General features: G+C 37.7%; 1 protein-coding gene across 2 annotated transcripts; it reads right to left on the minus strand.

Annotated features, from left to right (window-relative positions):
- Positions 1 to 609: 609 nt before the first annotated feature.
- On the minus strand, positions 610 to 16670 carry LOC113060866 (decorin-like). Of its 2 annotated transcripts, none has more exons than XM_026230093.1 (8): positions 16434 to 16670; positions 10563 to 10815; positions 5868 to 5980; positions 4707 to 4920; positions 4099 to 4212; positions 3912 to 4005; positions 1974 to 2112; positions 610 to 1889 (listed from the first exon to the last, which is right to left on the minus strand). In XM_026230093.1, the coding sequence occupies exons 2-8, from the start codon at positions 10798 to 10800 to the stop codon at positions 1689 to 1691; spliced, it is 1113 nt and encodes a 370-aa protein (XP_026085878.1). In that variant the 5' UTR covers positions 10801 to 10815; positions 16434 to 16670; the 3' UTR covers positions 610 to 1688. The 2 variants fall into 2 exon arrangements, with proteins under 2 accessions (XP_026085878.1, XP_026085888.1); XM_026230103.1 differs by having other exon boundaries at positions 16444 to 16467.
- Positions 16671 to 21685: the final 5015 nt, after the last annotated feature.

Here is a 21685-nt window from a genome sequence, read left to right on the forward strand (position 1 = left end):
CCCTGTGTTTAAACAGACTCGTGACTATTTTTTAATTTTCATAAAGTCTGTTTTTGGTCGACTGGGAAAACCGCATTTGTCTGCAGCGGTGACCGAGATGACACAATTGCAACTATTATTTTCAAAAGCAGCTATTTCTGTACCAGAGAAACAAAATCCAGAGAAAGAATAACCGAAAACTGAGAAGAATTAAAGGAAATTAAACCATACAATTAAAATGACTGAATGTCTTATTGCGAAAAATTATATTTTATGTTTTTGGACACAATAAAACGGCCACATGAAAGCCTCTGAAACCCTTTGTTCCTCAGATTTACTTTCCATGAAAGTGCTTTAACATTTTGTGCTTAGAGTTTCAACCTGAGCAATGGTTGTGTAATTCATCTAGGCCTAAGTGACACAAACACAGTTCTGTTTGACGCAGAACTAGCACCCGAACGTTACATTTTTACCGTAGCTCTTGAAGGCCTTCTGCGACTGTAGCATCCATCATAGAAATTTGTCCTGTGTGTTATTTTGAGGCATCATTCGGTTTCATTTACCTGAAAACCAACCCTGTGCCCGAACAAACCCGTTCAACCACCCAGTGAAAGTTCCCAGAAAGCACGGTGAGAGACTTGACTGTTTATTTGGTTCGGAGCCCTCAAAATTGGCCAGAGAGATTGAAAGAGAGAGAAGAAAGGGATTACCTTTATTGCCGATATATTAAAGTCCAAACTACTGTAAGTGCTTGTGCTTCAAAGCATTGATAGGATTCTTTTATACAGCATTTATATACAGCGTCTATACAAGAGACATTCATGACTCTCATGAAAGCAGGAGGTGTCCATGTCTGCCGTGTCCCTCACGGTCCTTCCAGACTGAAACACAGACGACCAATAAACACGAAAACAGAGGAAAGAAACACATGTACAAGCTCGCATTTAACACGGCAGTCACCAGAGTAGAAAAAGCATGCGCAGCCTATAGGTTTGGGAATTGTGTTCATGGTAAAGACAACATAGTTTATTCTACATCTCGAAGCGCTATGTTCACCTGGCTAGAGTTGACGGGATCTGAGGAAACTAATGAACACAAATGCCACCGAAGCATCTGAATTGAGACGAAGGTGATCTTGAACAGTTTTCTCCCATTTCAATTGATTATGAGAGAAACGGCATAACTTTTTTTTTCTTTCTTTTTTTTTTTACTTTTAACAGCACAATCTGAACTAGCGCTACACGGAAAGTAATAACTGAATACATTCTAGCATACAAGCTCTTGTTAATGGCACTGGCTGACGTGTGTTAACCCCTTGCTGCCCGCTCTGCAGGCCAGCGAAGAACATAGAAGAACATGGCTTAGGTCCAGAAGATCCAAAGTGACCTAGATCATTTCATTATCTGGGTGATGTGCGCTATTGTTGGATATTCTACGTGGTCATGGCTTGTCTTTCTTTATTTTTCAAAATCATACATTTTCTGTTCTCCTCTGCACTTACAATACAATACTGTACGTTCCATACAATACTGATATGCATTTGGTTATTTGAATATCTGTCCAGTAATCTGCATGTTGAAGTTGGGATTGTAGTTTATTTGGGGGTTAACTAAGATATGAGATTCAGACTAAATTATGTGCTTGAAAGGATTAGGTCAGACAGGAAGGGGCGGGATGAAAACAGTGACTGAGCTGTCTGACTGGACGCTCTATTTCTTTCTGTAGTTGCCCAGTTGAATGGCCGAGCGGTCAAAGACGCAGCGGAAGGTGATGGGCTGGACCTCCCAATAGGGCACTGGATTACTGAACAGGCTGATGCCTGAGTACATGGCCTTCTTTGTATTATAGCCGGGTGGGCAGAAGTCCTCTGTTCCCACAGCAGCGATCTTGTTGGCGTGAAGGTAGATCACCTGGAATTAATTGAACGAGAGTGTGACCAAGCGTGACTTAAAGATGTGTGGAATTGGCGTGCCAACTTGTGTGAGATCTCTCACCTGAATATATTTGTGTTCTGGCAGGCCGGACGGGACTGAAGTCAGCATGTTATTGTCCAGGTGAAGTTCCCTCAGGTGAGGCATGTTGGCCAGAGAGCCGTTCTCCACCACGCTGATCTCATTGTGGCTCAGACCCAGCCTGAAAACACACACCGTGGTATTAGATTTAACAAAAACAACATAAAAATGTGAAGTAAAACAAAAACGTAAACAGAACTGTTTCTATTTTAATATGTTTTCAAATGCAATTTATTACTGATGATAAAGCTGAATTCTCAGCAGCCATTACTCTAGTCTTCAGTGTCACATGAGCAGAAATCATTGTAATATTCTGATTTGGAGCTCAAGAAACTTTTCTATTTTTATTGCATTGGTGCAATTTTCAAAAGCAATTGGTACAAGAACTCTTAGTAGTAATATACAACAGATCATCAAAAGTGCACTTTTTACAAACATTTCAGCATATTTTCAATTGTGATATTTTCAATCACAAAATATCCTTTCCACTACACAAAATATGTGTTTCATCTATATAAAGGTTTCATTCACAGTAACTGCCTTTCATAAAGCTTTTACTATGAAACTTTTAATTCATTCAGTTTAACACACTTGTGTATTATTTAATCTAACTCATCTTAATGGTTAATCAGTGAAACATTTGATTCATCTGTAGATATAAGTACAGTAAATATTTAGTTTCTATAGAATGTGATTGCAATTCAAGGATAACCAAATGCACCACATTATTTTTACACTAAAAGTGATTTCAGTGATAAAAGTGGTATCAATGTTGAAAGCAGTTGTTCTGCTTATTATTTTTGTGAATACATTTCATTGATGAAATTGATAAGAACAGGATTTATTTGGATCAGAAATATTTTGTGACAATATTTGAATCATTAATTTCACTTTTGATCAATTTAATGCATCATTGCTGAATAAAAGTATTAATTTCTTGAAATAAATAAAAGTATTTTTAGACTGCCAATGTTGTTTATTTATAAACAAATAAAAACATAGGCAGCCTTGAAATACTAAAACAAAACTGTGACAACGGACCACAAAACCAGTCATAAGGGTCAATTTTGTATGATTTATACATCAGCTGTAAGCTGAATAAATAAGCTTTCTTTGATATATGGTTTGTTAGGATCGGACAATATTTGGCCGAGATACAACTATTTGAAAATATAATTTTGAGAAAATTACCTTTAAAGCTGTCCAAATGAAGTCCTTAGTAATGCATATTACTCATCAAAATTAAGTTTTGATATATTTACAGGAGGAAATTAACAAAATATCTTAATGGAACATGATTTTTTATTTAATGTCCTGATGATTTTAGGCTTAAAGAAAAAATATTTTGACCCATACAATGTTTTGTTGGCTTTTGCTACAAATATACTTGTGCTATATATATATATATATATATATACATATAATAAACCTACATTCTCAGTGCTGTTTCACTAAATAAAGAAACATTTCTACATATATTATACATTTCCCTCATCAAATATAATCAGAATGATGAGCCCAACAGCAAAACAATCTTCCAGTGTTCTCATAAAGCAGTCTGTACTCGAGTCAATTCTCGGCTGTGATTCAGTCTCGGCATGTACGCTGGAAAATCTCTGTAATATGAATGTTCTAATTTCTCTGTGCGATCCAAAGCAAACTGATCCATGCAATGATGTCATGGTGTTTGAGTCTCACATGGTCGTTCTCATGCAAATTCAAAACAAACCTAATGAAATCTGAATTATTACTTCCTTTGTAACAAACTCTTTCCCCTCTGAGTCAGATTTTGCTGAGGTTTTCAGCTATACAGAGACATATTTAGATGTTTCTGTTCAGACTCAAGTTTGGCATGAAAGAAAAAGGACATTTTGTTTGCGTAACAAATTCCAAATATATTAACAAGAAAGATGCATTTACTTGGACAGGTTCTTGAGGCCCTTCAGACTGTCTGCAGTCACTTTGGTGATCTTGTTTCCATCCAGGTGAAGTTCAAAAAGAGAGCTGGGCAGGCCTGAACATTGTTGGAGACACATTAATGAAAAAACTGATATTGTATTGATACAATTCACTGAAGTGAAATTGCCTCAGGGATGATTCTCTGTACCTTTGGGAATGGAAGTGATGTTGGTGTCAGCAATTCGGATGTAAGAAACCCTCTTCAGATCAGCAAAGGCACCATTATCAACTCCGGAGCTACTCAGAGGGTTAGAGCCCAGCTCTGGAATGGGACAGAGTCAAAATATGCACTGGTTCATTTTGCAATATTGTTACTCTGTTGATTTATTATTTATTATTAATGTACAATTTTCTTTGAGTGCAGAACAAAAATAAAATAAAATAAAAAATAATTTTGACTCAAACCAAAAAAATGTATCATTAACAAATACTACAGTGTTAAAACAAAAGCTAAAAACAAAAACATTTTTCATTTAACTGAAATAAAAAACAAGCAAATGTAAACTTGGAAAACCTGAAACAATATAAACAAAAACTTCAAAACTAACTAAAATAAAACAACCACATTTTTGTTTAACTTTTTGGTACAATATATAATAAACACATGATTAATTAAATTTATAACTGTTTATACATTTGAGTGCAGGTTTAAATAAATAAATAAATATTTAATAATGCAGCTAACCGAAAGTGCGCCAACCCAAAAAAGCCACTTTCACATATCGTCTTCTAATAAGCACTGACAAAAATTCCTACCCATGACGATGACATTGGCCATGCCGGCAAAGGAGGACTTCTTTATCTTGTTAATCTGGTTCTCGTGAATGCGCAGCTCCTGCAGGCTTTTCGGTATGTTAGCGGGAACATCCTTCAGGAGATTCTTGGACAGGTAGAGTCTCTCCAAATTGATCAGAGAAGAAAAGGCCTTGGCATGAATGATGGTGATCTTATTGTTGACCAGGATGAGTGTCTGAACAACAACAACAACAAAAACGACATTCTTTTAGGAACTTTATGGCAGATGCAAGCTATTGGTGTAATTCTTTAGTTATTAAATGCACAAATTAAATGTTTCAGTGATTGTGTTCACCTCTGACACTTGCTACAATCTATACTACATTCCAGTGCATACAAATCTTCATTTTTATGTTCTGATTGCATTTAGATCCAGGCGCTGTGTGGATGTTGGGCTTGGAAAGCGAGAAACAGCAAAGGGGCCTCGACGGGAGGCTGCATATTTATTAAAGTTCAGGAGGCTGGACAATGGATCTGCTCCAAAAGTGAATCATTACACTTGTGCACCTGGGAATGACACATTTCTCACACTGAGAGCTGTTTTCTGGAGATGATGGATTGTTAACACGGAGGATTTCACATGAGTTTGCCTGAAGCTCTGTTTTGCAAAGTTTTTCTGACGATCTCAAGAGACTTTTTTGTAGTGTTTTTGAAAAAATTATAGCAGATATTTGCCTTCAAAGATCGCTGTGGTAGCAACGCATATTTCTAGCACCCAATTCCACATTTGGCAGACAAACAGCGTTGGAGTGTTTTCTCTGGAGAGTTTTGCAGTCCTGCTCAAGCATTTGTTTTTGGGAAAAGAATGACTTTTCTTTTATGTGGAATGAGGTTCGCAAGTGGTTTTGATTTGGACTTTATGTTCTCTGCATTGAATTGATGCTTTCAAGGTCATAGCAAAAACAAAACGCTGTCACTTCCAGTTATCAGCAGCAAGCAGCCAATTGATCCCAAAACTTATATATCAAAGAGAAATAGGATTTGTCTCATGAGGGCTACTTGGATTTAAAGGGGGACTGAGAAATGTCATTGCTTCTATGATCCAATTTAGACAATTAAAGAAAAAGCGAGAGAGAGAAAAAAGAGAGCACAAGGGACAGAGCGAGTAATTGAATATCTCACTTGGAGACTCTTCAGGCCTTTGAAGTCGTTTTCTTTGATCTCTGAGATCTTGTTGTTCTGCAAATCCAGGAGAGTGGTCTGAAGTGAAATTTTTTCTGGAACGTTCTTCAAACCTGAGAGGCACAAAACCACAAGTAGTAAGAAAAATGACACAGAAGAAATGGGATATGAGCTGATCTGGGCTTTTATGGCTAGAATCTACTTTGAAAGCAAATCAGCTTTAGACATATGGATTCTGGTCCAACACCAACACAACACACCCTGATACGAACAAAACAAACAACAAAACAAAACAAAAAAATCCTTGAAGAGTGTATAAGTTTACATAAGATTTCCACACAAAGGGAATTTGATTTTGCCAACATTGGATGACAGTGTGACGGAGGTTTAATTTAATGTGCTACAGACCAGGTTACATGAATGGAACATATAGTGAAATCAAAAACGTATGGTAACACTTGATTTTAAGGACCAATTCTCACTATTAACTAGTTGCTTATTATCATGCATGTTACAAGCATATTTATTAGTACTTATAAAGCAATTATTTATGCTTTATACTGAATGACCATATTTTTAGACCTCATACCTAAACTTAACAACTACCTTAACTAGAGAATTGCTCCTCCCATTTGTATGAATGTCTTTGCATATAACAAAAATATAAAACCAAGTTGCACACTTTGAATAAAAACAGCACAAACACACTTTGTTTTTTCCATGCGAAACATTTCACAAAGTTTGCTCAGAAGATGTGCATCCTTAACAATGTAATTGTATATACTTTTAAGTGTCCAAAAGCTTTTTGGGGCCACTGTATATCATAGTGCTTGGTTCAAACATAAAAAAAAACGTAGGAACAATGAGATAAACACACATGCACATATATACACATAAACATATCTGCTCTAGCAACTCTAAAAGCTTTTTAGGCAGAACCTTACACAGACATTGTTTGGTTTGGTTTTGCGGTGAGTTTCCTCATCACTGCATTTGTGTAAACAGTTTAAGCATATGTCCCTGTCAATTATATAACCACAGGACAGAGAACACGGAGATCACAGTTGGACGTATCACTGCTGCTGAGATATCTCTCATATGTTCCTTTGGTTTGGCTGTTTAGACTCATTTTCTAGTGGCTACACGTCTCCGCCAAAATCACGACAATCAATTAGTTTATTATGGAATATATTATCAGCATGTAACCCAAAAAGCACTAACAACATAATCAAAACTATAGTTGTTTGAGTAAATAAGTTGGAATTTCAACCCAAATGGTGATCAGATAATCATAAAGTGCAGTCCATTGACAACCAAGTGGAACGAACATTGAACTATTAAAAAAAGAAACTGTCCTCTGTGGTTAGAAATACTATTTAGCCACTGAAATCAGCAACTGAATCAAAATCAAGAGCGGAGAAAAACAAAAAAAAAACATTATTAACAGGCTTCTTATACTGGTAAAAACATGGGACGCTGTTTAATTCAAAAGATATTCATTACAGAAATCACACTACACTGTGGTCCATAACTCTCCAAAATGAATATTTTACACTTATCTCACTTGTAACACAAAAAATGCTAACCTCATATCAACTGGTACCTAAAAGAGGGAGTATCTCACACTTACAGCCCATTTGTTAGGAAGTAAAAACACAAGCGGGCCCTTAATCAAACTTTCTAAGACAAACCAATTCATATTTGCCATTAGTTGTTCTTGGGTTGTTGTGCTATTTCCAGACGGTTTTCCCTCCAGCTGCAGAGCTGTATAAACTGGGTCGCATATTTCACTGAAAAGAGGTGAAGTTAGACGGAGAACAGGCCTGTCGGCACACCTATCCCCCCTCCCTCCATTCTTTCCCAGGTCTGCTTCATGCCAAAAGACCTGTGGAGCAGATGAGCAGGCCTCAAATATTCGCTCTTCTCTTATTTGTCCTCGTTCTCGCTCATTCCCTGGCCACTTTCACTGGGGATGAGTGTTAACATTGCGAAAGAATTACTGTTTTGTCATGTCAACAGTATTTCTTTCCAAACAGACATTCTGTCTATCAAACAGACCTCTAAGTAATTTCCTGTTTATAAAAAGACTAAGCTAACTGAGAAAACATGTAACAGCAACTTTACATTACAGGATAAAGCATGCTGGGATATGCTTTATTAATCTTTGTTCACTCTATGTTCTGTAAATTTATAATGCTGTTAATATTACATAATCATTTCCAATTTTAATATGACCCTCTGACTTAATCAAAAACCTGTAGTCAATTATAATTGAAGAATTAATCTATCTGTAAATTCCATATAATGTTTCTAGTTAGTTTCCAAATACAATATTGTACTGCATTGTTGTTGCTAATTTAAACATAATGGTCACACTTTATTTTAATGTCCAATTCTTACCATTAACAAACTATTAACTACAACTTTTTGCCTCAATCAACTCCTAATTTGCTGCTTATTAGGAGTTAATTGAGGCAAAAAGTTGTAGTTAATAGTTTGTTAATGGTAAGAATTGGACATTAAAATAAAGTGTGACCATTATGTTTAGTCAAGTTATTGGGTATTGGGTAGGATTAAGGGATCTAAAATATGGTCATGAAAAATATGTGCTTCATAAGTAAATATAAAAAGCCAATATGTTAATAATAGGCATGCTAATAAGCAACTAGTTAATGTTGAGAATTCGTCCCTTAACTAAAGTGTTACCAACAGAACCACATTCACAGATTTGATGCTAAACGTTTTTTGAAAGGATAAAAATGGACCTTATGTAAGAGAAAGTAAACTTAGTGATACATCAGGGTTAATGGCAGAACAATTAAGAAGGACTATGTTTTGTTTCTAATGCTCTTTTCTGTGTAGATCACAATGACCCAGCAGACAGGGCAGTTTTAGAGGAAAAGAAGCTGTAATCTTTTGGAAGTAACCCTATAAAAGAACAGACTTCACTTTTTCACTTATTAACGAACACACGCCTGGGGATTCAATTAGGAAAATGAGGCAGCCGTCTGGAGGTTAGTGCCTAGTCGTCTACGGAAGTAAGGGCATTTAACAGCATATGAAAGCATTTAAAGTGGTTTTGAAACAGTGATGTTGGTAATTCAATGATTACTCAACAATGGGCAGATCAAACAAAGAGGGAGGTTTTGTTCATGGCTGATTGGCCTTGGACAGTTTTATGTCATGAAATAATTGACATCAGGTGTAAACAATGGAAATGCAAAGGAGAACTATGACTCATATTTACCAGCATGAAAAAAACTGGTAACAACAAACTTTGATGTTGGCTTGACAAAGCCTTTTCTGAAAGTTTTACATTTATTTTACAAACTCAATGTCTGAAGGTTTTGTAGGTCATACAGTCAACAAATGGGATTATTGCAAGGGAGTTCTGGGTGGTGTACTGCAGCCACGGAAGCCAGCAAACCAACTGGGTCAGAGATTGTAGACTCTACCCGACTTAAAAAGCCTCTGCACCCATATAAAACCTTCTATAGATATGTTTCCATCACCCAGTTTTTATGCAGATTTTGAAATATCAGACAGATAGTTAACAAAATGTTGTCAGTCTGTGGTTTTTCTTTGGAAATTTGACTGGCAAATGCCATCAAGTTTGTTATTGTTATTGATCAGCGCTCACACCCAGCCAGAAACACTAGCTGCGTTTCCACTGTCGGGCCAAAAGCGGGTGTGCTAGTGCATGCCAGGGCCAGTCACATTTCCACTGTTACTACCAGGGCTTGATAGTGCTTCGTCGAGGCTTCCTCAAGGCCAATGGCCTGGGTTTTTAGGCCCGACAAAAACCTTGGGCCAAAGCAGGCCAGCTGGGGATAGAGGAGTGGTTATGAACAAAGGCGGAGTTTCTCTGCATCTGGAGAGTGTCAGCGCCATGGATCATTTCATAAAGCTAACCATGATAACACCAGCATTAAAGACTTAAAAAAAAAAAAAAAGTTGAGCTCAAAACTCACTTTCAGTCAGCAGCCAGTGTTTGAAATTACTTGATCCGATGTGGATTATAATCACTATACATGGCAGAAATATTTATAATCGATGCAAAAGACTGTGCACGTTAAACATTAATGTTGAAGAAATCAGACGTCAGCTTCTTATTCTCTATCTTAATTGTGTATTCTCGTCTCGTCTCAAGAGTTTAGCTCCGCGTAGCCTATGTCATCAAAATATAGCTAATAATGTTTTTTTGTTCTGGAGTGTGACGAGTGGGGTGGGGCCGAGAGCCGTGAAAACAGAGCAAGGCAGGTGGAGTGATTTGGAAATGAGCGACACCTGCGCCACTCATCGATCACCTCCGTTGGACTTGAGACCGGTGAGTGCCGCAGGTGTCACTCATTTCCAAATCACTCCACCGGCCTCGCTCCATTCCCAAGGCTCTCGGCCCCACCCCACTCATCACAGGGAGCTTTTATAAAAATATAGAAATGATCATTCTTTCTAAATGCATGTATATAGGTTATTGTGACTTCAAATAAACAGACTCGACTGAATAACAGACTATATTCATAACATTTTCAATTAATTAATTATGATGCCCCGCCCGGCCCGTTTAAAGCACTGGCTTGCACTGGCCCGACAGTGGAAACCCAGCTACTGACAGTGATTCTTAAAAAAAAAAGTGTTAAATAGGCCTATAGAGATTTCATCAAGCAGTCTAGTCTAGTGTCATGAAGTCGTTACCTAGATCAGAACACTGGGACACTCGCAGATGACACTGGCACCGGAACGGGCAGATATGTTCATCAGGTACCTCGGGTAGCATTGGAGGAGGCGTCTGAACAGGTGGTTTACGAACTGGAGGCATGGGAGAGCCTGAGCCCGGCTCATCCTCCATCATGAAGTCCATGAAGCCAGACTGACGGAAGGGCAGAGCCCAGCATACGGACACCAAAAGCAGGGAGAGACAGGCCGATTTCATGTTGCTAATGGAGGCCTGGAGGGTAAAATGGAGAAGAGAAGGGGTTAAAGGTGAGAGGCGATATTCTGGGTGGCATCTCAGGACCTGTGATGTTGAAAGGTTAAAAGTCAAAAGACAGATTGCAGTTGAGCACATGAATGTGACTGAGCAATGTGGGTGATAACTAGGCAGAGGTCAAGGGTCAAATTTAGGCGTATATTAGATTTTAGACGTCTCTGGTTACTATTGTTGCAGCTTTCCTTGATCTTAGCTAAATACATTTTACTATATTTAATACAACAAGAAAAAAATAAACTTAATGAGGAACAATACAGTACCTCAGTGGCTGCAATAAATTATTTAAAATGAGCTTTAAAACATAATTCCTAAAAGTGCTTCAAACATTTTCAAAAGAGACAATAGATAGCAAACAATCATTAGAAATGAAAACTAAACATTAATAATATTAAATTCAATAAAATTTCCGAAATTAATCTGGAATATCCATGAGGACCCCTTGAGGTCCCTGGACCCCAATTTGAAAACCCCTGCCATACAGCATTAAAATGATGACCTTGCACACTACATCTGTGAGAATTGATAGTTGATGTTGGGTTTAAACTCCAAAGCCAAACTCATTCATGTCCTCATTCAGAAAAAAAAAAATGTCTTCTCTCAAATGGAGTGCACAAAGCTGTCCATGAGCCCATACATAAACATATCCCTGAAGAGCAGCTGGATGTCTCCGGACGACAAAGAAATTGTAAAGTAGGCACAGAAACTCAGAGCTCAGTTCAACTTTTCAGGGTCATCTCAGGCCCATGTAATCAACATACAGCATAATTACAGTAGTTCAAATCCTCCGGGCAGCCACGTCACTTGGACAGCGAATAACCACTGTGCCTCTGTTGTTGAAAACCCAGAGCTTGACCTTGACAAACTTCTGCAAAAGAGCTTTTCTTAATTTCTCAAGCAAAAGAAAACAATGATACATACATTCAATCTTAATGCAGATCTATATTACATCAACTTTGTGATATACTCCATTGAGGAACCGTAAAAAGTCTTCGCAATTTCCTACAGAACAGAAAGTGTAGATACACCAGTTTCTCTCAAAAGACTAAAAAGTTTTAGAAGAAAACAGAAAAATAGCAAGTGACCTTCAACATCCAATTTCTCGTCACTGTTGATTTGCATCACAGGAGAGCATGTTGAAACAATTTTCCGAGGTTCCTTTGGCTCAACCAGTATCCATGTTTCAAGAAAAACAATGAGAAATTGTAGTTTTATACAACGGCATTTCAAAACAACAACTTGCCGACCTCAATTTAGACATAGTGTTTAATGTAATACTACGTTTTCGGGCCTAGATACAACATCCATCAAATCAGACACCTTTAATTACCTTTGACCCAGTGGGAAATGAGACACTCTGAGCAAACACACTGCAGTATCACTTTGCCCTTTAACATTTAAGTATTTGGTGGATTTACAGTGCATTCAAGTTAGTTTTATGCTTGTGCATTCCTGGGAATTGAACCCATGACCTTGCGCTCTATGGGTTGAGCCGCACAAACCGTTTTTTTTTCTATATGTATTCCCAGCAGGAATGAAGCCACAGTAGGAGTTTAGAGCCTCAGGAGCTGGTCAGCAGTACGAAAAGCCCTCTGAGCATTACAGGCTGTCACCATGAGCGGTTCTGTTTGCAGGGGGATCATGGGAAGCTGTTGCTGCATTTGAGTTGCTTCCTGTCAACAAACCACAGGCTGCTATGAGAGCCAAGCAAACAGACAAGACAGATTGATGGTATCATGGCTTTGTTGGGAGAAAACAAGCGGGGTACAAAATATACATTCACCAATCACAAAACAGGAGTAAAAATTGGCTTTTGAATAAATAAATTGATAACTTTATAAGGAATTGCAGCATAATACTTGTAGATTTTAACTAAAACCACTCAAATGAATCACAATGTGTGAACATGCAATATATTTTAATGGGAGTTATTGGTTCTGGTCAAGTTTGGTTGTAGCACACATACATTTTTTATGTGTTTGCATAGACACGGAGTTATAAATTATTAACATTTTATTATACTGACAGCCTCGAAACATTTTGCGAATGAACAACTTCAGAGACCTACAAATATTTATGAGTTCTGTTAGATTCACTGAATATTGAATTTATGCAATCAATAGTTTGATTAATTTAACTCAGTGAATATGATACTTAATATGATACTTACAATACTTAAAAATTTTCAATGTCATCTGCATCATTATATAACTGTTTATTCTGTGTAATTTCTAATAATCTCTTTTATTTCAAATGATATATATATATATATATATATATATATATATATATATATATATATATATATATATATATATATATATATATTACAAAATTACATAATTAACATAATTTTTTATATATATATTAAAATATCATATCAAAGGGGAAAGCAGATGGAAACCAACTCAACAGGAGGGATGATGTGTTCCTCTAAGCGGGAACTAATTGACCAGTGTCATGTCTCAATGTGACAACGATTATAGAACTGAGTTGAAATAAATTTTTCACAGACACAGTTCTGTGCATAACTACTAGCTTCTTCCAGGTTGTTCCAGGCCTTCTTCTTTAATTTCTCTCTGTCTGCAGGTTGAGCACAAATCTGATCCAACTGAAGTGTTTCACAGAACCCAAAATCAGCACTAGCCTGTTTCTGGTCTTATAAATGTGGGCTTGTAATGATTAAGAGGAGACAGGAAAATTTCCACTTTTCTTCTCTTTCTCCAATAATGTCTACCTTTCTTTTCACTCTCCATTCTTGTCTTTCAGGATCTTGAGGTCTGGGTTGTGTCACAGCAGGTCTGATTTGTCTCTGCAGTGAAAAAGGGAGGGTTGATATTTCTAGTTTTCTCTCCCTCAATCATCCAAATCTTGTCTTGTTGCAAATGTCCTTAAAACAAGATGAATTTAAAAACCAAAATACACTGGGACCTATAAAACATCTTATAAAAATATCTTCAGTAATATAGGCAGTTTAGACTATCACAACACCTAACATAAATCTTTTATATACTCTACACATACACACACTAATTTTAAAGACTGCTCCACCACAGGTGGCTTATGTTACAGAAGTGTAACATTAGTTTGTTCTGTAATTATGGTGTTGTACTACATTATTCAGACTGCATTAACTGAGAAAGGTTGAAATATTCAAAGCACTATAAGTGATTTATAGGATAATGTGACAGAAGATGAGGTCATGTGAGCAAACTTGCTGTTTATTTTACTTTTTAAGTAGTAGTAGAAAATGTACATGGATAAACATTCAAATTATCTGCTGCAGTTAATTGTATGCAATGTATGAATATCTAAACAGTCAAAAATCAAGATATGTATTTACTCATATTGTTATATTTATTTACTTAAAAAGTAATAAGTCTTGCTTTCTGGTAAAAAAAAAAAAAAGTATCAAAATTGAGTTTTTTCTTAAACCAAGAAAAGTTTACTGGCATTTGGAATTAAACATTCATTAAAATAATGTAAATACTGAAAACACAATGCAACTCTACTCATCTTACTTTCTACTCTGTTCACACACACACACACACACACACACACACATTCATTGCTCCTTTCAGCAATGACTCACATAAAGGTATTTACAGGCTACAGGACATTTAAAACGTGTGCTCCCTTCATTTTAAAACATACACATAGACCAGTCTTATCATTGCACCCTGAAACCTGCTTTTAATTTATAAAAGCCTTGTTTCACTGAACACTGAATTCCCCAAACACTGAGAGAATGTTTCAGAAATGTAATTATTTGCTCATTCCAATGTGTCGTGTATCAAAACAAAAGCACAAAAGATATAATACCCAATGAGGACTTAATATTGAGCTTAACAAACTGTACTCCTGGACTACACGAGCACACAAGGGCTTCAATCACTCTGCCTTGTGCGGTCAGGCTAGTTCCAGACCACTAAACCAAACTCCAAAGCCACTGCCAGAGCACAATTAGACTTTCTCACAGAAACTCATCAAACATGGTTGTCTTCAAAAGGACCTACCCGAAAGCCACAAAAAGTTCTTCAGGTGTTGAATAAGCAATTGATTGCTGAAGGCCGGCTGATTATTTTGGCCAAAAAATGAATGAATAAAGGTTTGAGCCCATGATCATGACTATAATGTATCTAAGACAATCCAAGTTGCTCACATTTACATTCAAGCGCTCTTATACTCATCCTCTCACTTCCTTTTTCCAAGGCAACTGCCCATCTTTCCTCAGCAACTACTTTGACTTTGGTCCAAAGCTCCAGTTTCCTTTCCCCAAATGGTAAATGGCTAAATAAAGAGAGGAAAAAGTAGGCAGTGACCAGCATGGCTACCATTTAATGACTCTCTCTTTCTAGCATCAAATAGTTGGAGCCAAATGGAGGCCTTCAGCTTCCGAAGAATACTTATTGCATGGCCCCAGGACAGTGTCTTTGAAGAGAGGAAGAGAGGGACGAGAGTTTCCTGTCATGGTACAAACTGTGTATGTGAGTTCTGTTTGCAATTATTGAACGCTGCAAACGACACAAATAAGGACAAAAACCCAACCCCAGATCGAACCTCAACTCCAACCCCCAGAAATGAGAAATACATGACCCAATTAACCCAACTAAAATACCCTGATGAATGTGTCTTAACCCTCGGCTGCCTCCCCCACCCCTCCACTGAATGTTTTGAGTTAGCTGGGAATTTTGTGGTGGGATTACCAGGAAATGCCTTGTCAGACTTGCCTGCGATTGGAAGGAAGCTATATCATTAAATGATTAATGAGACATCCTTAAGAGTGCTGTCGTTCTTCAGCTGATATGGCTCAAGGCACTTTGGCTTCCACGCCTTGGATACAGAGTTTAGGATGCGACTTGGAGCGAATGGGGTCAAGCAGATGCAAAGTGTGCCCAGAGGACGAAATGTCTCTCCAGACAGGTCTATCCAAGAAGAAAAATCCTCTAGTGTTTTCAGGCCTTACATGAACTCTTTCTAAATGCCAAGTGGTGCACAAAAAAGGAAGAAAAACTGGGATTGAAAAGAATGAGGAGAGAGAATAAGGGCACTCCAAAAGTTAATGGCTTTTTCACAACATTGAGTTTGTGTAGAGGGGTTTCAAAGAGCAAGAATACTTGTCACAATTTGGAAAAGTTCGGAAAAGTTCTTGTCCTCTCCAAATGAACAACAATGAAAATCAACTCAGCGATTTCTTTTTTTCTTTTCTGGCTTGAAATACAGAGGATGGTTTTCTCACAGAATGCAACTTTAATCCACATGCAAATCTATTAAACACAGGAGGCTTTAAAATAAATGCATTTGTATCGTCAACACACTCATGTATTCTCTCTTTTGCATTCAAGTTAATCTTTCAATTCAAGCAAATTCACTGAAACTACCAATGCAAATTCCTGATTTCTGCTCCAAGCCTTAATGAACTGCAAAAACCACCAAACCACAGAATCCCGAAGGGTTATAGCCACATTTCATTAGTGAAAACCATCCGCCTCTCTTTGAGATGGTCAATCTGTTCTCTCAATCGAAATCCCTGCTCTTCATCACTCAGAAGGGGAAAGCGTAGTGTGAGTTGATCTTACCTGCACGTACAGGAGCTTGTAGAGCTGCAGACGAAGATCCACAAATCCAGAGAGGGGCTGGAGCCGATGTGCGGCAGGCCGAGGGCTAATCGCTGTGTGGACGCCTGCAGCCAAGATCAGGCAGGTGTGCTCTGTCACGGGGGAGGGGATGGAGAGAAGGACAGAGAAGGAGAGAGAGAGGACGAGTGGAGGGAGGGAGGGAGAGAAGGAGGGAGGGAGGGAAGAAAAGGAGAGAAGGAGGGGTTGATTTCTTCGTCCTTTTCAAATGAGACAATTGGAGAAGAACTTCCCCCGGTCTGGAGCGGTCCAAATGCAGTTGGAACAAGAAAAACGAGGGGGGAAAAAGTTGGGAGACGAGAGGCTGCGACTATACAGGCATTGGCAAGTTCCCATACAGTGTCATCTGGTAAAGATAGGGAATTCTGGAGAGGACAAAAGCGGCTCGGCTCCCTCCCTTTTGTAATCTTTCGGCGGACTTCATGCTGCTTTTTTTGCGTGGTGGAAACATTCCCCTCCTTTCCACCCACCATGCTTTTGTTTCTTTTGAAACAAGAAACTTATTCGGTGACCCGTAACCTCAACCGCACACACACGTACAGCATTTCCAAATCCGTATTAGGCTTGTTTATTTGTACGGAGTAACAGGCATGGAAGAGTATTGAATGTGCAAATGGAGGTACCCAAAATGGGGAGGGAGGAGATGGCTTGAGTTCAGCTAGTTACTGAAATCAGAACCCAGTTTTTCTTCTCTCTCTATCCTTTTTTTTATTTCGGTTGTTCTACATTTGCCTGACGTTCTCTTCTTTTCTTTCTAAATTGAAAGACTGGGTTGAATTGGTACGATTCAATCCTCCTAAATCAGATTGGGCTTTTAGGATTTTCTGGCACACTTTTTGGAAATGGAAAAGATAAGCTGTACATCTGAACAGGGGTGATTAAGATTTCTGTCTCAAGCCTCGCTCACACTGATGTTATCACACCGCTGGATGTCCTGCATTACTGGTTATTTGAAAAGCTTTTGAAAATCTCATCACAAATTAGATTTAATTCAAGTGCAAATAACATGCCATTCAACTGTGACAATGAATTCGATTTTTACTGCTACAAAAGAACATTTTGGAGAGGAATGTGTTATATGAAGCGAATCAGGTTATAATAATTCATATGATAAATTATCTATTATTATGAATAACTATTAATGCAAAAAAAAAGAACACTCAGAATGATATTTTTCACTAAATAAAATGTATAAATTCAGCCTGATTGCTTTCATATTCACATGTATTTTACACACTCATTTTAATATCTTCAGACATGTACCTGTAACTCACAATATGGATATACTAAAATTCAAAATTATTTGGATATGCACATCTTTAGATACTTTAAGAACTACACAAATATATATTGTGAATCCCCCTACAGCACTTATAACAATCCTAATTAATCCTTAATTTATTTTACTTTATATAATATATTATATATAAGTTAGTTGTCAAGTTTATGTGTGCTGTAGGATTAAGGGGAAAAAAAATATGGTCATGTAGATTAAGGAATTAATATGTGCTTCATAGGTTCTAATAAATGATTGAAATGCTAGTAACATGCATGCCAATAAGCAACAAGTTATTAGTGAGAATTGGTCCTTAAAATAACGTATAACTCAATTTACATATGAATACCTACAATCACTCATGCTGATAAATCATAAACATTAAAATTAGCCACATTATTGCAGTAATACAGGATATGGATCATGTGTGCTCCATTGTTTTATTGGAAGTATCTGGAAGTTTCATCTAAATCCAACTGTTTCAAGTCACTGGGTAACTGGGTAACTGTTACTCATGTAATAATTAATAACTCATTGCAAAGGATTATTTGGGCGGATACTGCTAGATACTCATCAGGACGCCTGAGTAAGGTCAAAAATCCCCTATGACTCTTTCACAGTATCATTTTTATGGTTTTAAAAAATTTCATCCTGAACTCATGGTTTCAGAATGACTTCTCACTGACTCCTGAGCCATCAGTCAGCTGTATAAGGTGACTTGGAGACTGCTTCTTTAGCAGAAAGCTGGAGAGGACGATATGGTGTCAGATCAGCGGAGGATGTAGACGATGACCTGTTCTTCATCCCCTTCCGCTATCTGCCCTGGCCTGAGGTCAGATTCAGAGGATCTGGACAGTAAACCTGAGGCCACAGCCAAATGTCCACAATAAAACTCAAATACACTTGTGTGACCCATGCCCTCCTATTTACACTCTTCATATTCCATCTCGCCCTTTTCCTCTCGCTCAAAGCACATGAATCTACATCTAATATAGTCTGGATTTTATGTTCTTTTTTACTTTGAGTAGTTTTGTTGAGTAGGTTTTCGAGTATAAAGATGTCACACTACCTGTTAATATTACATTTGGTGAATTTGAGCAGCTGACACATGAATTTGCACCAAGCTTTTGATTAGACACACTGTCGTTAATGTCGACAACTGAAGTTCTGAGTGGCGTTTATCGTTTATGTTGCTATACTAACTATTCATGATTATACAGTTGCTAGTTGCATGTTATTATTGTTGTTTAGCATCGTTTCTTTATTTTTTCCAATCAGAACAAACCTTTTTGATTTGGGTCACAACTCACCAGTTGAGAACCCCAGCTCTTAAACACATTCACCGATGGGAAGTTTTTGCTGGCAAAACCTGAACGAATGACTGTGAATTTCTATTCCATATGACGACTCTCACTTTATTTTCCTATGTCCCTCTTCAAACCTGATTTCTCTTCCTGATCAGTCATTTCCAAAATGGACGAATGGGATCAAAGCGGGTTCCAGCTGTTGCATGAGTTTGTCTTTGACACCACCAGTGCTCCCTAAAAGATAGTTGACACACAAGGGCCCCTGCTGGTGTCAATGTCTGTTTAGCTGCATGTGCCTGCATACACAAGCTATAAACGCTAATGTGGAAACTATTACACTGAAAGTCAAAAGGAAGAGAGGAAGTTATTAGCTATGCTAAGAAAAAAACACATGACATAGAAGATGTAGATAATGAATGTGTCCATGTTTATGTAGTATATATGTTGTCATTTATTTATTTATTATGGAAAATGATTCAATATTACTTATCTGTGAGTGGCAAAAATATGTGAATTTCTAAGATTAGTAGCAAATTTAAAGGCGAAACTAGAGTCCATCTGTTCAGAAGAGTTCAGAGTGATGGCTATCAGGTGTCTGTGTCTGTTTTATACAAAGAGCAGGGTTTGTGGAAGTGAAAATTGTGGAAATCTTGAGTACCACAGGAAAAAAAAAAAGTTGTTGCTGCTCATCGGGCTGGAAAAGGTTACAAAACCAGCTCTCTCCACAAATCCACAGTCAGACAGATTGTGTACAAATGGAGGAAATTCAAGACTACTGTTATTCTCTGCAGAAGTGCTCCACTGACAAAGATCACTCTAAAAGCAAGACATGCAATAGTCTGTGAGCTTGAGAGGTAATGTTAAAGTTCATGAGTCCACCATCAGGAGAACACTGAGCAACCATGGTGTGTAGTTGCAAGAATAAAAGCCACTGCTCTCCAAAAAGAACACTGACAAACAAATGGGTTAATGGAGAAAGGTTTAATGGACAGATGAGACCAAAATAAAACTTTTCGGTTTAAATGAGAAGCTTTATGTTTGGAGAAAGGAAAACACTGCATACCAGCATAAGAACTTTATCCCATCTGTCAAAACATGGTGGTGATAATATCATGGTTTGGGGCTGTTTTGGTGCATCCGGTCCAGGACGACTTGCTATCATTGAAAGAACAATGCATTTTTAATTATATCAGCAAATCTAAAGGGAATTTTTAGGATATCCCTCCAAGAACTGAATCTCAAGAAAAAGATGGGGGTTTCACACAGACCAAAATCACAGAGTTGACGTGGTTCTGTCCTGAGGAATGGGCTAAAACTTCTGGAAGTCGTTGTGCAGGACTGATCAGCAGTCACAAGAAACATTACCTGCAGGTACAGCTGCAAAAAAGGGTCACTCCAGATATTAAAAAAAGCAAAGATTTACATACATTTGCCACTACTTCCAGGACTTGTGTTTAAATCTGATGACCTGTGAAATCATCCACTAAAGAGTTCACAAACATTCAAGCCCTACTGTCTGTGTGTTTGTATTATATATGAACAATATATATATTTTAAACCCTTAACAAGGTTATGTCGTGTTTTTATGAATTTGAATGTATAATCTACATTTCCATGATGTCCCAAATACAGAAAAACAGCATTGATAATTTATTTTTATTTTTTTTATAATAATATATTATATGTTATATATGGTCTTAATTAGTTTCGAAAATATAACTGGAGAAAGTATAAGTGTATATAAAGTCATTCTGCTGTACAAATTTTCGATGTACAGCAGTCTATAATAATATGAGGTTGTAAAAATGAAATGCATGATATAATCCTAAAATATTAACGGAACCTTTAAAAACATTTTTAGATGCCATAAAGCATGTCACACTGCAAGACATGATCTTTCCAAAAAAGTAGCCTATATAATGTCAGCTACCCATAAATTGGACATCTGAAAACCATGTACACACATTCAAAATTTCCTGTAGACATCCTGACCTGACAAAGGCTTTGAATCATTGTTATAAAAGTGATCTGTGTGAGATTCCACGCCATTCGGTGGTTAGTTGCACAATGCTAAGTGGAATCTGGAACCGATGGCTCAACTTTTGCAAGCAATCTGGATTTAATCTCAGATCTGGTTCAAAAGAGTGGCAAGAATGAAGCGGCTCTGTCTGCCTTATGCTTGGCATGGAGACAGATCTGCAGATCCGCCTCCAGACCAGAGACGTGATGCATGCAGCTGAAGAGGGAGCTCAGAGTCTGTTAGAATCATTAGAACCTGCAGAAAGAGTGCAGACCGAACCACGACAGAGCAGCGCGGAGAAACCTGAACCTCTACTGCCTCTGGAACCGCTGAACAGCTGGGACAAGATGAGGAGAAAAACATCTCAAAGAGACTAAAAGATATCAAACTACTATAGGCTTTGTGAGGCAAAAAATATTTTCGAGGGTGTAGACCTGCAATGAAAATGGTGCAAATGTTATTTACACGTCCCCTGAGTGAGTGTGTGTTTCTCCAGTCCTCAACAATCACACCCAGATATTTCCCAGCAGTGTTAGTCACTGACGCACCACACACCACTGACGTAAATACACCGTACAATGTCATTAGTTAA

Source organism: Carassius auratus, chromosome 4 (genome assembly GCF_003368295.1).
Source record: "Carassius auratus strain Wakin chromosome 4, ASM336829v1, whole genome shotgun sequence".
Classification (NCBI taxonomy): domain Eukaryota; kingdom Metazoa; phylum Chordata; class Actinopteri; order Cypriniformes; family Cyprinidae; genus Carassius; species Carassius auratus.

Coding starts and splice junctions, on each gene's coding strand:
- LOC113060866 (XM_026230093.1), bottom strand. CDS start 10,800: ATGAAATCGGCCTGTCTCTCCCTGCTTTTGGTGTCCGTATGCTGGGCT. Junction 4,006..4,098: donor CATCACTTCCATTCCCAAAG/GTACAGAGAATC, acceptor AACAATGTTCAG/GCCTGCCCAGCTCTCTTTTT. Junction 1,890..1,973: donor CAGAACACAAATATATTCAG/GTGAGAGATCTC, acceptor AATTAATTCCAG/GTGATCTACCTTCACGCCAA.